We start from the raw sequence: 15561 nt of genomic DNA on the forward strand, positions 1-15561 counted from the left end.
CCACATCTAGGGAATTAAATGGTTGGATTTTGCAAAGATAACTTGAGAGATGGTTGAAGGACGAGAGAGAATGTTGTAGAGAGAGAAATTTAGGGTTTCACTGTGAAAAAGGCTAAAAACTACTACTAGCCTTCTCAAACCACCACGGAAGTTGTCACTTGTACCAGAAGGGCCTTGGGCTACTGTCAACTGCACCTGGAGGGCTCCAAATAGCTATACCTATTGTAGGATTAGTCCCTAGTGGTTACAAATCACGTCAATAGCATCTCCTTGCTCTCTAGTAGTGTCCTCTCTCATAATGGCTAGAGAGAGATCCACCAGTCCCCAAAAACGTTTTTCCCACTTGCATGGGCAAGTTTTACTAAGTGGCAATCTTCTAATTCCATTTTTCAACATTATCTAGCTTATTTAATTAATTTTCAAAATATTGATTCTAGTATTTAGAAAATTCATTCCACCAACCAATAATTAAATTGGCTAGGCCAATTTGTCTTCCAAGTATCTCTAAGTACTTATTAGCTCTTACACCGCAGCATTAATTCATTACTTAATGCCTAATCTCTAATGTTACTACTAACATTAGTGGCCAACAAATTAGTCTAGGCCAAGATCTGATACCGGATACCACCTAGTACAACTTTTGCGAATGGCAACAACCAATATTTTGGGGTTCTAGGTTCCACACAGTGAAATAATTAACTTGCATCTCACATGTGTAAGCCATATTAGCACATCGGATTAACTTTTAATCAAATGCTAAGCAAAGCAATACAGTTTTATGTCCTCATGACAACTACAATAGATTCAATATGCACAAGAGTGCAAGAGGCATGGTGGAGTTAAACGATCTGTTTCACAAAGGATTAAGAGTTTTGATGAGATTTTGTTGTATGGGCTTGGGCCTTTGTTGCTAATGTCTCTAGTACACTATCTTCGAAGAAATCTCCTAGTACCGCAAAGGGATTGGGACGCATCGATGTTTGACTTGTGAGGAAGAAGGCATGTTTATAGGGTGGGAATTGCGATCCTATGGAGTGATGACTCTACCAGTAGTATCAAAGGCCAACTAAGTTAGAGAGCTAGGAGGGTGCAACGATGACTGGTTCGATGGCTAATGTTGTAGCTGCTATTTGGGGAGCAATGAATCCTTAGTAGGAGTGGAAACTAGAGTAGTATACGCATCGGAGTATTTATCCCGACGATGCGAATAAGTATGGAGAGCGTCTGGTGAAAGCAAAGAATGATCAAGTGGGTGTTGTCGACATAGAAGTCTCCTTTGCTTTTTCTTTGTTGTGTCGGGCGTTCTCTCTCTCTCTTTTGAAAAGGGGGGGACTAAGCAATCCTAGGGGATTGCTGCATCAATCTTCCTTCTCTTGGCCTCTACTCCTCTCTAGTATCTTGCTTCTTACTATAAAACTTCCAAGTCCATGATCCTATAGATGTCTCTTCAAGCCCTGATAGATCACGCAAGGCCTACCTTCCAATCAGCCCACTAGATGCGGCATCACTCCCCTAGCTGCATCCTATCTTGATGTAGAGTCTGTGGATTCCAAATCCATGTGATATATAGTCACAAGTGACAACAATTCCTCTTGTTCCTTGTCACTGTCACATTTTGTGTCACTTGTGACTATGGTAGATGAAACCAATCTTCCTTCTCAGATAGGGTGGTTTAACCTGATTAAGTGCTTAATTACAACAATCAACAAATGAACATAAACTGAAATGCTCACTTTACCTTCATAAACTTGGATAGTGGACACCCTGTTGGCCCCAAAACTGGCGCCCCTTTCGGTATTTCTTTAATTTCAATTGCTAATGGATAAATTACAAGCTGAGATTTCACGATCTCCTTGGCTGATTCAAAAGCCCCTTGCTGTTCTAATAATCAAAAAAGCATTCAAGCAAATTGCCCCTTGATTTTCACCCAAGACTTGCTCTAATGGAACCCCAACTAGTCAAATGCTACCCCAAATTCACAATAGATGGGCTAGCATCTGAAATCCTCACAATTCCACGAATTTCCGGTGCTGATTTCAGTGTACAATGCCTTTGATTGATGGCACGGGTCCCAAGGTGGTTGCTAAACCCTAATTACTGCTGTAATTTAGGGTTTACAGCAGTAAACTCTCTGTTGTCCACCAAATTTGGCTGTACTGTCCTACCAATGACTGAGAATGCTTGAGCATAGACTGGAGGAGATGAGAGAATGTTGTAGAGAGAGAGAAAATCAGCTGAAATGTATCTTTTGATTCGTAGCTCTGATGACAAATCTAATGGCACCAACAGCTTTAAAAGAGGGGTAAAACAATGGCTCAGCTGGCGAGCCCTCCTCTTTTACCGCTGTCTCTCTTGAGACGGAAGAGAAAACCTGCTGTCCCCTATCCAGTTGCGGCGTATGATCACTCGTCATCGCCTCTCAGAGCCAAATCTGATCACCTCCTCTCCCTCCACCAAGCTCAGAATGGCTGCAATTCAGCTTCCACCACCCTCCAACAGTCTTCTCCCTAGTTGCATGGGAAAATTTTGCCAAGTGGCAGCCTTTCTAATGCATTTTCAGCCATTAAATTATTTTTTAGAATTAATTAATTCTGAAAATTAATTTCAGCCCTTTTGACCCTGCCCAAAATTAAACATGCCCATTTGTAATGAAATTGGCTAGGCCATTTGCAACTTGGAGTGGTTCCCAACCTTTGTTGACCCTTAGACTAGTCCCTAGTGTCACCACTGACACTTAATGGCCAAACCATTGTCCTAGGGTCCAACCTGGCACCAACTGACCACAAAAACCCAGTTGGCATAACTTAACACAACTTTTGCCTCTGACACCTACTGCATCCTCGGGGTCCTTGGCCCGTTCCCATGAAATAACTGCCATGTGCATTACATGTGCTAAACAACCTTGCATATTTGATTAATAACTTAATCAAATGTTACTAGCAAGATTAAAGCATCTCAAAATTTCACGTCCCTGTGATAGTAGAGATACCATTGATTTGTTGTTGAGGGGAGTCTAGCCATGACATGGTGCCCTCCAAGAAGTTTCAATGAATCTTGATATAGGCCTTCTTGAAATTCAAGAGGAGCATTATCACTTGCTAGCCATTATGTTGGGCCCATTTTGTAGCCTAAAAAAAGATGAAGACGTTTTTGAGAATGCTCCTATCCTAAACGAAGCATGTATGTGTATCACGAATGATGTTTGGGAGAATGGGGTAGAGTCAGCTGCCAATCATCTTTGCCAAGGTGATTGGCCACCACTAGGTCAATCATAGGCGGTCCCCCCTTTTGGAAAGGAGATTGACTAGGCTTGCTAATAGACTGCTAGGCAAGAGGTCCTTCACCTCTTCTTAGTATGCGAAGAAGAAATCCCTAGATATATCATCCTCTCCTAAGCATTTCTGCCTGTCTTGTGGGACTGGACAGTGTGAAAAAGCTCATCTCAGCGAAAGGGATAAGGAATGACTGTCCCATCTCATCTATCACTTCGGATGGATTTCAATCCCACACCTGTTTTCTTCATTGGTTTATCCAAGCTCAGACCTTCTCCAACCACAAAAGCTATCTATAGAAGTCAATGGGCGAGTCCCATTACCTTCTCTGGACATGATCAAACCCTTCCATATTGATCACATAAGCTGCCGATCTCATCCCCAAAGTTGCTAGGCTGGTGCATCAAGAAGAACTCTGTACATATGGTGTCCCCTTTTCACACCTAGAAAGCAACTGAGATGCAGAAAGAGAATTTTGTCTTCTTGTTCTCTAGGCTCCCAAGAGCCATTTGTGTCTTGCAACTCCTAAGTGTAGAGGGTAAGGTCATTGGGTGATTCCTGCAGCAATATATGTATGGCTGCCAAATCCCCCCCCATACGACCCTCTCCTCCTCCCAGCATTGCTGTCAAACTTAGAGAGCTGTCTCCTGAAAAATCCTGCTCGACTCTCCCAAGGCCCCTGCTAATTCCTCTATAATCTCTCCATCTTATGCCTACTCCCAAGTCTCGAGTGGTCTAAACTGTCTCCTTACCTCCTCACGCTTGTAGGTTGAATATGGGATCTAACAGAGCGAGGATCAAGGACTCCAGCAAAAGCATCAAGGGAGAGAGGAACTTTAGCAAGATCTAATAAGATGGTCCTTGCCAGCTGTCCCACTTGCCCTCCTTGTATGGAGTTCCACTCCCCCATGGGCCCATGTAGAACTTGCCGATTGCTCTAGGAGGATGCCATTTAGTTGTATGTATCCCCAAGAGAAATCCAGAGAGCTATCTTGCCTGCAGAAGGCTGGTCTGTCCAAGCAGTACGAGCTTCTAATGCAAAGATGAAGGCCTCCCAAGCCTCTTGCTCCCTTTATTTGCTATGCCCTTGAAGTCCATGCCTCTATAACCTACTAATCCTCTAGGATCTCCACGTTGTAAAAGTCACCTACAACAACCAAAAGCCCACCTCTAGCAATCCAACCATAATCTCTAGCAGGAAGCTAATGCGTCCACAAACCTCCATGAGTGCATGAACATTGAGAATCTCAATGCATGAGCCCCTGACGCTTAGCCTAAACCATAAGGCTCTATCTATAACAATTGTCTGATGATCTCACACGTAGGATAGTGGGCTCAAGCTAATGGAGTACATGCTCCTCCAATCTTGCCATGGGTGTTGATAGAGTACTCCCAGTAGGTGTGAGAACCTCCCAAAATCTACTTACCAACCATATTGGACTAGGAGGTGGAGAGCTTCTGCTCTTGTGGAAGAAGAATGTTGATACATCCAACAAGGGCAGGCTGTAACTCTTCTCGAACAATCAGCTTCCTCGAACCTTGTGCCCCATTGAAGTAGAGGTTGTTCACATTTTAGGATGCAAGGTGTGATGCTCATGAGGAGACTCTTGCTTAGCATGGTTGAAGTCAAGAATGATAGAGAATTGAGTGGTGGCTAGCTTAGAGGGTGAGCTCTGCCCCCTGATCTATACACACCGGACCTTGCCTGAGAAGACGAGGTCAACTGTCTGTTGAGATTGAATCTCACAACACAACATGAGATATAATTGGATTGAGCCTCTGACAATCAGCACTAAAACAGAGAACCCAGCTGGAACGTCAGACAGATTATTTCGATCCTCTAACACTTAGCATCAAACCAGAGAGCTGACTGGAATCATCTCCTTCAAGTTACACAGGACAGTTCATTAAGAGACCCCTTATGTGCTGAAGCATGTCACATGCATTGAGGATTGGCACTGGGCAATTGAGACCTCATTATGCAGACCTCAGAGCAAGAGGAGAATCTCCCTCACAGTAAGTACAACTGCAGATTATGTAATGCAACAGAGATACAAAAGCAGGTATCCAGCTTATGAAATAAATGCACATAGATGTCTGTTTACAAGAACAGAATGATAATGCATGGGGTTATGCCAGAGGCAATGCAAATCATCATGCTTATGCAAAATGCTATGCAATGGTGCTACTTGGACAATGCCCTTGTGGCAGAATTGTTCACTTGCCCAAGCACCCTTTTACAATCATAGTCATATAGAGGATGAGGATGTTCACACCATCATTTGAATGGCCAGTACCCAGATTAGAGAAGTTTAGCCTAGTTGAAAGACAATGACATAGAAAGCACAGCACACAAAAATCTGATGAAAGACTATCTCCTCATGACTCATTTTCTTCAGCAGCCTAGTTCATGTGATGACCAGCTATGTGCAGAAACATGTTACGTGCATTGAGGATTGGCATTAGGAAAGTTGAGCCCCATTACATATACCCCAGACAGAGAGGACGAGGAAGGAGAATCTCTTGCATGGGAAGCGCAAATGCAAATTATACAGTGCAGGAGAGATACAACAGCAAGTATCCAGTTCATGACAAGATTAGAGGTTCATACAATTATCCAGATTAGAGATGCCTAGCCTAGATGAAAGACAACATAGAGCAAGCATAGCAAACAGCATCAGCTGTTAGAACATTGTATCCTCATGACCCATTAAGCAGCCTAGTTCATGACGACCAGCTTGGGAACCAGGATCCTCGTCCACCCAACAGATCAGAGGTAAATGTCTAAGACAGGATAGAGTAAAGCAAATCCAGCACGTGTCATTCTCTGTGTGCATCCCCTGGCCGCCTTGTCTGGGCCCACCTTCCCACCCATTCCCCCCCTCCTTCCCTCCATCCATAAAAAAAGATATAGAAGTGCAAAGGGTAGATGAAAAATGGGCCAAAACTTGTGGAAGTGTGTTCCATGCAGAAAGGAAGGGCATATGTTGCATCTGCTTGTCGAATTGCATTAAATTACCACACACCAACCAAGAAATGAGGACTAATGGTTATGCTTGTCACCCAAGAAATAAGGACAAGTGGTTATGCTTGTCACCCAAATAAAAGTTCAGTCTTCCACTAAGGGCAAACATTTATGCAGGAGGCTGATAAAGTCATGTTTTACCTTCCGATAAGAGAGTAAGAGAGCCCTCTCTGTCTTCTTGTCCAGCTGCTTCACTCGCAAACCACTGAAGGCAATAACATAATATTAGAGCAGGTAAAAAAGACAATCTCCATGCTTCTAAAGATGCAGAAAACTCTTACCACTCATCAGTAAACTCCTGAAAGGCCGTAGTGAATGCATTGATAATCTATTACCAGCATTCCCCCAAAGGAACCAAAAAAAGGGCAAAGAAGAAAATAACACAAGGGACCTCAATCAGGATATAAAGGTTACCATGAAGATAGACTAGACAATAGAAGCCTAATTATGCCAATTATCACTCTGCAGAATGCCCAGCAGTTCACTAAGTCGGAAATCTTACCTTGCCATCAAGCGCTTCCACCATTTTTAAAGCTGTTCTTGGTAGAGAACCGTTTAGTCCCTTAGCCTGTACATGTTTAGGAATCCATTCAGAATGAAGTCACACATGTACAGTCAAAAGATTGGGAGTTCAATCAATAAGTACCAAAGAAAGTCTCTGGGAGTTATTCAATGCCATTGTATTACACTCTGATCCACTACAAAATTCTCCATTATCTGACCTTTGTTCAAGATCCTGCCACACCATTGCAGATTAGCAAATTAACAACCGCCATTTTACAATGCAGCTCAAATTCCCAGAGTAAAAATCATTGATGTAAAAGTTCACTTTGGATTATCAAACATTCATTTTCCAAGGATGCCTACCTTGACACAAGATTCACAATATGCCCTCCTAATATGCAATATTTAAACACACCCCCTCATAAAATTCATGTTTTTGTTAATACTTCGTATCAATGATGGGAAACCTCAAATATATAAAAACCCACATAACTTATAAGCAGAGAAAGAATACAGGCGTGTTCATCAGAGAATGTAGAATCATGTGCCATGTCCAGGCATGCATATGCAGACATGAAAACATGCACATGTTTGACTCATGCCTTGTAAGTTTGAATGTATCTATGCATGCAACATGTCTATGCACCGGCAAGGATAAACAGTTACAAATATGGCTACATGCACCATTATAACACACTTTTTGAGCCTATTGGGACAATTTGAAAGGTATATGTTTAAGATTTGAGACATTAGATCCCATCAATTAGGAGGGGAAACACTAATTTTTGCTGCTTGAATGGACAGAATTTTGGTTCAGAGACGATTAGCTGTTCAGAGAAATGTCAGAAAGTCATCTCAAAGATTGCAAGCACACAAACACTCTCAGCACTTGAGGAATAAACTAAACCTGCTGGCATGTTGGGACAAGAACTTGCAACCAACACACAACTTACACCTAACACTGCTTGTTACAAACTGAAAATAAAGCAGGCAAAGGGCTCATGTACCTATTCAAACCAATCAAACAAAAAATTACAACTTGGACTTCGACATATTCCATACTTGCGTTTGCAGGACCAGATCAGCAAGCTCTGCTGCTGTTGTTCGTAACAGATGCCTGTGAAGTGAAACCTGAAAAATTTTCAAGTAACTGAAGTCAATTTGTGATTGGAGAAATTAAACACAAATATTCATCCAAGTTTTGAACCAGTATTACCAAGGTTGTTTGATCATCTTCGAAAATATCAAGAGCCTTTGTAAACAGTTGTAAGTTTGCATATAACTGTCCAGAGTTAGCTGGGTAAGTTTCCATCATAAAAAAGGACTCCACTTAATTTGACATGCACAAGAATGACAAAACAGTGAATCCCGGAACCACACCTCATTAACTTTACTCTGGATCTTTTCAGCACGAAGTCGTCTCTCTTCTGCTGCTTTTGTAAAGGATGCTTGTCTAACTTCTTCCCATGCTGAGACAACCATAGGCTTCAAGTAGGCAGCAATAGCTTTAGATAGGGAATCCACACCCTCTTCATCTGTCAAAATTTCAATCTTCCCCCTCATTAACTGTTGACAAACTTGAAAATGATTCCAAGCCCATTTGAAAAACTGTGGAACTTGCAACAGAATTTTGTTATAGAAGATTAAATAAATCATTATCCACCTGAATAAAATGAACCAAGATGACTGCCTCCTTCACCAAGTTTCTTCCTCCTTATTAACTCTTCTCCTCCCCCTTCTTCTCTCTTCTTCCTCTTCCTCCCTAAACCCCTTTTAAGACTCCCTCTCCTATTTTCACCCACACCTTGTCTTGCTTTCTCTTTTCTCAACCCTCTCTTCACACTCTCTCCTAGTATGCCCCCCGCCCCCCCACCCTTTCTCATTCTTGAGGTGGCCACTATTGTTGTTCCTAGATGTGTCATGATACACATGCATCATCAAGTAAGAAATAATTGCCACTAGTGGATACTCGTGCGTCCAAAAATCGTGCCTAATCACCATTAGTAATGCATGCAAGCTAGTAGATGAGTCATGTGGATAAAATAGCCCAATGTTTGAGTGCCTTTCAAGTAATGAAAGACACATTTGACCCCTTGTTAGTACAGTAGAAGGGATGTTGTTCTGGATATGCTAGACAGTAAAAACAGTAAATACAGAGTTTTGCAAACTGCAATTCTGCACATTAATCATTGAGTTATGGTCACAAAAAATGTTTTCCTAAAAGGGATGTTGTTTTGGATATGCTAGACAGTAAGAACAGTAAATACACAGTTTTGCAGAACGTAATTCTGCACATGAATCATTGAGTTATGATCACAGAAATGCTTTGGTAAAAGGGATGTTGTTCTGGATATGTTGGATAGTAAAAACACTAAATACAAAGTTCTGCAGACTACAATTCTGCACATGAATCATTGAGTTATGGTCACAGAAAATACGTTCCTAAAAGGGATGTTGTTTTGGTCATGCTATATTGTCCTCATGCAACTGGGATTTACTCAGAAAATATAAAAACCAACTATTCACACGTTATGTATTTTGGAATATTTCGTTTTTTGTAACTTTCCATCTTTTAATTAATAAAGAAATACCGAGAGGGGCACTGGTCTTCGGGGCCAAAATCTGGTGTTGAGTGAGGGAGTGAGGTCTTTGTTTGTGTGTGTGTGTGTGAAAAGACCAGGTGTTAATTGAAGGAACTACCGCTTTGCAAAGGAAAACTTCCTCATGAAGAAGAGAGTTATTCTTTTGCTCATAGACACCGAAGAGAGAGTATTGGTGCACAAGTGTTAGCACCTTCTAGAACTGACATTGAACCATAGGATGAGGAGCAAGAACAGAGGACTTGTTTATGGCACAACTCCTCAATATGGTTGGCTCTTTCCAACAACTTGTAAAGAATCCTTGGATGCAAAATTTTTTGAAGTCACATAATGAGGATTCTCAAGTTGAGTCATCATATCATACCATGGAGCGCTCAAAAAGGCAAACCTCTAATGTGCGTGAGCATGTGGAAAAGACACCAAACATGGGGACAGGTCTAGTGCAACAAGAAGCACAAGCACAAGATCAGGGAGTGAATGGTCAAGGCAGCTATGCACAAGTGGCACAACAGACTATTCCTCCTCTATTTGTTACTTATCCTGGTTACTTTGGTGGTGGGTCAGTTTTTCAAGCAATGGCTGGATTACCCACAGGTTATCAGGGATACTTGCCTGGAGGGCCACCAAGAATGATGCCTATTGAGGCAATGAACCTACTTTATGCTAATATTGGTCTACAGCCCGGTTATCAAACTTCGCAGAGTCCTTATTTGGTGCCTGGAGTACAAAATGCAGCGGCTGTTTTTTTTCAGCCTAGTGGGCATATGGCAGCTAAGACAAGTGAAATGAATATTGATAATGCGCCAAAGAGACTCCCCTTTTTACAGCCACCTATCTATGACAACCTGACACCAAAAAGTGCAAAGCCTAAAGACTATAAAGAGGGTGGTCAGGCATTAAAGTTTGAAACCTTCAGTGGTATGCAAGATAAGCTAAAAGCTTTGACATTTATACAGCAGTTTGATGCAGCTTACATTGAAGGGAATTTTACTGAGACTTCTAAGGTGCGGAAGGCTGCAACTTTTTTGAAAGGTAATGCTTTGCAATGGTGGAACATATTGTTAATGCAAGGATATGCACCTGCCACTTGGGTCCATTTCAAACAGTTGTTTGCAGCCTCATGGTTAACTAACATGTTTGAAGTAGATGTCATGACAGCATGGCATAAATTGGACACGACAAATTGTACAGATTTAGAAGAGTACAATAAGAAATTTTGGGAAGCACTTTTGCCCGTAAGTTCTTACAAGATAGTGCCCCTGTCAGAACAAATTGAAAAGTACTGTTGCGGTTTGCCCGAAGCCATCAGGGATTATTGTACTAAGACTAGGGTTACAAATATGGTACAGTTAATTGAAAATGCTAGTGTGGCAAATGCATTGTTTGAAGGAAAAGCTCACAGCGTAAAGGCACTAAAAAGAAGGATTCTTAGTTTAAGCGGGATCTTGGCAAGAAGAAGAAGTAATTTCCAAAAAAGACTAGCTTTACAAATAAGTCTTTTTGGAAGAAAAGTTTTCAGCAGCAACCTCAAACTTCTTTTAAACAGGGCAAAGGACAGAAGCGGCCGCTTTTTGGCAAATCATTTGAAGAAAGAAAGGCTTTAATGATGGCTAAGAAATGCTTTATATGTGAACAAAAAGGCATATTGCTTCTAAGTGCCCACAGCAATCTTCTAAAGATGCGAAGGATAAAGATGCGCCAAGTTAAAAGAAGCCCAGCATTGGCTTAGTGCCTGATATGGTGGGAGATCAATCAACTGATAATGTTATAGAATTGTGTAGAGCTTGGGGAAAGATTAGAGATTCCACAATGCTTATTTTCTTTGATCTTGGAGCTTGTGCAAACTTTATCTCACCAGCATTGGCAACTAAGCTGAGTATACGTCCTGAGGAAATGGGACTAGTTGGATAGGCTGATTTGCTATGCCCAGAACTTGTCACCCCCATTCTTGGCAAACTCCATATGCACATTCAGAGCTATGTGGACACAAAGGAGTTCCATATTATGCCTTTAGAGGGCTGTGATGTTCTGTTGGGTATTCCATGGTGCCACAGGAAGCTGCTATCTTGGATACTTACAATAGAACGATTATTCTTGAACAAGCTCCGCATTATCAATTTTCTCACGCTCTATTCTATGTCTGCCATAGCCAGATCTATACCCATAGTTACACTCGTACGTAGTACGAACTGGTTCGTACCGTACCGTACCGCACCGTACGAATTCGTATGAAATCGTACAAAAAACAAGTACTTTTTTTTTTTTTGGGATAGTGGTTGTTGGTGGTTGTTCGGGTTATTGGTGGTCGTTTGGGTTGTTGATGTTGTTGTTGTGGTGGTGGTGGTGATTTTGTAGCCTTGATCGATCAACCAAGAAAGGGGGTGGAAGCTTGATTAGACTCCTTATACATGTTTTGTTATGATTTATCCTAGAGCCAAAGGCCATACATAAGGTATTCAAGCAGTTCCAAACGTTTCTAATTGATGTCCCATCATTTTTCACAATATGTTAGTGTCATCAATAAATAAATTCAGCACCATTTGAGAATCATCAAGTAGCTTAATCCTATTGATTTTACCTTTGTTCACAGCTCATTTTGCACCACCCAACCCAAAGCATTAGTACACATTGCTAATAAAACTAGGCCAGAGGATAGCTTGGCCTAATGTACCTTCTGAGAGTACTCGAATTAGTGAATGTACCATCGGTAGCTGCTTTAGCCTTAGCAATGCCAAACAAAACCATAACAAAATTCATAAATCTTTTACCAAAATCTTTGATGGTTTGTTTGGTAATTGTTGGTCTCACATGTCATTTTGGCCTTTTGTAGACGTTAATAAAGCATCTCATGCCATTTCATCTCTCTCTCTCTCTCTCAAGCATACATGCCTCTTATTTGTATGATCATTCATGTATGATGTATCCACTCCTATGTATGTACTTGTAAGTTGTAGCGCATGTTGCGCACGCGGCATATGCAATACAAGTTTTAGCGTGTTACCCTCAAGTATTCATCTTATATACTCCAATAGCATTGCTATTTAGACTCTTAATATCTGTTATATCATCTATAGTTCAAAATGATGAAGTTAAATTTTTTTTTCGTACTAATATCTTACTCGTACCTGACAACTATGTCTATACCTACCTCTCATTGAGCTTCTTGATCTCCATCTATAGAGCATAACTTCACTTGCTCTCTTCTAGAGAGTTGTTCCTTGACTGAAGGCACAGAAAGCCATAGCCGAAGCTTCAAAATTTGATATTTTTCACAGTTTCTTCTCACTGAAGTCATCAACAATGATTTTAATCACTAATCAATACTCTGTGAAGTTCATTACAGTTCTGGAAGTGCCCGAGAAAGCTTAGAAGTCATCCACGAAGTTCGTGAGAGAAAGGCAGATCAAGTACCGACTAGTACCCATTAATACTCAACTAGTGTCAATTTGACACTGATTCTCTTGTGTCTCTTGACACATTAAAATACAATCTTTTGCTGGTTAATTGAAGTTTAGTAACATGGCAGAGCTTGAGCAAATAGCTAAATTCAATGGTGAAGGATTTCATGCTTGGAAGGAGAAGACCATGTATCACCTGATGCGAAAGGACTTGTGGGACCTGTTTGAAGATGTTGCAAATAGCAAGAAGGAAGATGATGAAGACGGGTTCATTGAAGAAGACCAGCTCAAAACCAAAGAATGGAAGAAGATAAATAACAAGGCATTATGCATCATTGCCTGGGGAATAAGTGATGATGTGCTACATCATATCTCTGGTATTAGAAATGCTAGAACCGCTTGGGAGGAACTTGATAGAATGTTTGGTACTCAAGCAAAGAACTCAAAGGTAAAATTACTCATATAGTTTTATAAACTAGATATCAAAGACAATGTTTCTATGACCACACACATTAACAAGTTCAAGAGTCTAAAAACCCAGCTTGCAACTCTTAAGAAGAATATTGATAAAGATGAAGCAATAGCCGTACTGCTTGCAAGTGTAAACAAGGATCCATATGAGAACCTTGTGTCCACTCTAAGTAATGTTTCCAATCTCTCACTCAAGGATATTGAGCACTCACTGCTTGATGGAGAAAGCAAATTTAAAAGCAAAGATGAAAAAGAGAATAGCTCAAGGAAAAATCTCATATACACCAAAGGAGCTACTGGACCCAAAGGAAGAGGTCGTGGATTCCATACTAGCAACAGAAGTTGGATGCAATATCATTATTGTGGCAAGATTGGCCATATTGCCAGTGAATGTTTTCACAAGAAAAGAGCACAGCATGAAGAATGACCACCACCAAGGTTAATTCATGAATGAAGAAGAAGATACTTCCGCTATCATCAACTTCTCTGATAGATTGTTTTAAGGAATGTATTCTCATAGTGGATTTGCTTTGTAAAAACCCTTGCCAAAGATGTAAAGTCTCAAGCTTTAACTTGAGTAGGCTGCCTAAGAGCTAGTCTCTCAGGCCCTGTTATCTTTAGGGGGGGGTAAAAGCCAGCAAGTGTAGAGACTTATCATTTGAGGGGGGGTATTGAAAAATATACAAATGATGTATGCTCTAGGAAGAGCCGTCCTGAATCCCATATGCACAGTGAGGAGAGTGGAACAACCCAAATTCTATAAAGCATTGTACTTGACTATCACTTTCATATGGAATGAATACAATGTCATGATGCTTTGTACTTTCAGTTAAGTGTCTTGTCATTGTCGATCTTACACAAGATTGTGTTTATGAGTCCAAGCTTCCATCTTGGAACCTAATTCACTTATGTAACGGTTTGTCTCTATTCGTCCATGTCATTATGAGTTTGGTCTCCATCTTTCATCCACCATAGCTTGTGTCATGCTCTAGATCCGCATTGTTTAACACGATCGAGAATAGGTTTTCGATTTTCGAGGATAGATGACATTCTTGATCGATTACAGGGAGCAAGAATGTTTAGCAGGATAGATTTGAAAAGTGGGTATCATCAGATCAAAATCGGACCAAAGGATATCCATAAGACTACTTTTAGAACGACATTTGGTCTCTATGAATTTTTGGTCATGCCGTTTGGATTGACCAATGCTCCTGCTACGTTTAATAGGATGATGGATAGAATTTTCCGCCCTTATCGAAGTTTCATTGGGACATTCTTTGATGATATGATTATATTTTCAAAGAATGAAGAGGAGCATTGAAAACACTTAGTTACAATCTTTAATGAGCTCAAGCATAACAGATTGTTTATTAATGGCAAGAAGAGTAAATTCTTTTTGAAAGAGATTCACTTCCTTGGGTACATAATTTCTAAAGATGGTGTGAAGATGGATCCTGCAAAGATAGAAGCATTTGTCTCTTGGCCAAACTTCAAAACCGTTCATGATGTCCCCAGTTTCCTTAGCCTATGCTCTTACTATAGAAGATTTGTAAGACACTTTGCAGAGATTGCTTCTCCTTTACATGCACTTGAAAAGAAGGATGTCAAATGGCATTGGACTGACAAAGAGAAATCAGCATTTAGATGTTTGAAGGGAAAAATGACTACAGATCCAGTGCTTATTTTGCCAGATCTGTCTAAGCCATTCGTAATGTAGTCTGATACATGTGGAAATAGTAGCATACGAGAGTAGAGTACTTTCTGTCGTTGAAAGGACTTATCAAATTTATGAGAAAGAGTTATTGGCTGTGATCCATGCACTTTCTAGTTGGAAGCACTATTTTCTTGGTGCTGATTTTGTAGTGCAAACGGATCATCAAACACTTAGATGCTTTCTCACACAGGCTAAATTGTCAGAGAAACACATGCATTGGGCAAATTTCCTATCTATGTTTCATTTTCAGATAGTGCATATGGAAGGCAAGAAGAATGTAGTTGCAGATGCTTTATCTCGCAAACCACAGGTGTCAACTATTTCAATTTCTTATCACCATGAATTGGATGATATGAAAGAGCAGTATGCTGATGACAAAGATTTCTCTGAAATCTATGCAGAGTTTATCAATGGTCAACATCATGATCATTGTGTGTTCAAAGAAGGCTTTATCATGATGCATGGAAGACTACGTGTACAAAACAACTAAGGCCAAAAGTTTTATTAGAAAGTCATGCTTCACCGTATGTAAGACATCATGGTATTGATGCTACAATCAAAGCGGTAGAGACTTTCT

General features: G+C 40.7%; 1 protein-coding gene across 9 annotated transcripts in view; it reads right to left on the reverse strand.

Moving 5' to 3' along the window:
- LOC148025401 (E3 UFM1-protein ligase-like protein) overlaps positions 1-15561 on the reverse strand; it is a 163358-nt gene that overhangs the window by 14293 nt on the left and 133504 nt on the right. For all 9 annotated transcript variants that reach the window (XR_015693085.1, XR_015693083.1, XR_015693082.1 and 6 more), the window contains exons 10-16: positions 8182-8336; positions 8018-8083; positions 7864-7932; positions 6944-7033; positions 6800-6865; positions 6579-6625; positions 6439-6502 (exon numbers count right to left, since the gene is read on the reverse strand). Coding sequence is in view for 4 of the 9 variants with exons in the window: in XM_087692513.1 (XP_087548639.1) it covers positions 6439-6502; positions 6579-6625; positions 6800-6865; positions 6944-7033; positions 7864-7932; positions 8018-8083; positions 8182-8336 (557 nt within the window). In the remaining 5 variants the exon portion in view is untranslated. The remainder of the gene's footprint in view (positions 1-6438; positions 6503-6578; positions 6626-6799; positions 6866-6943; positions 7034-7863; positions 7933-8017; positions 8084-8181; positions 8337-15561) is intronic.

This window comes from Lygodium microphyllum, chromosome 14, assembly GCF_053477565.2.
Source record: "Lygodium microphyllum isolate KBCC chromosome 14, Lygodium_microphyllum_v1.1.10, whole genome shotgun sequence".
NCBI classification, from domain to species: domain Eukaryota; kingdom Viridiplantae; phylum Streptophyta; class Polypodiopsida; order Schizaeales; family Lygodiaceae; genus Lygodium; species Lygodium microphyllum.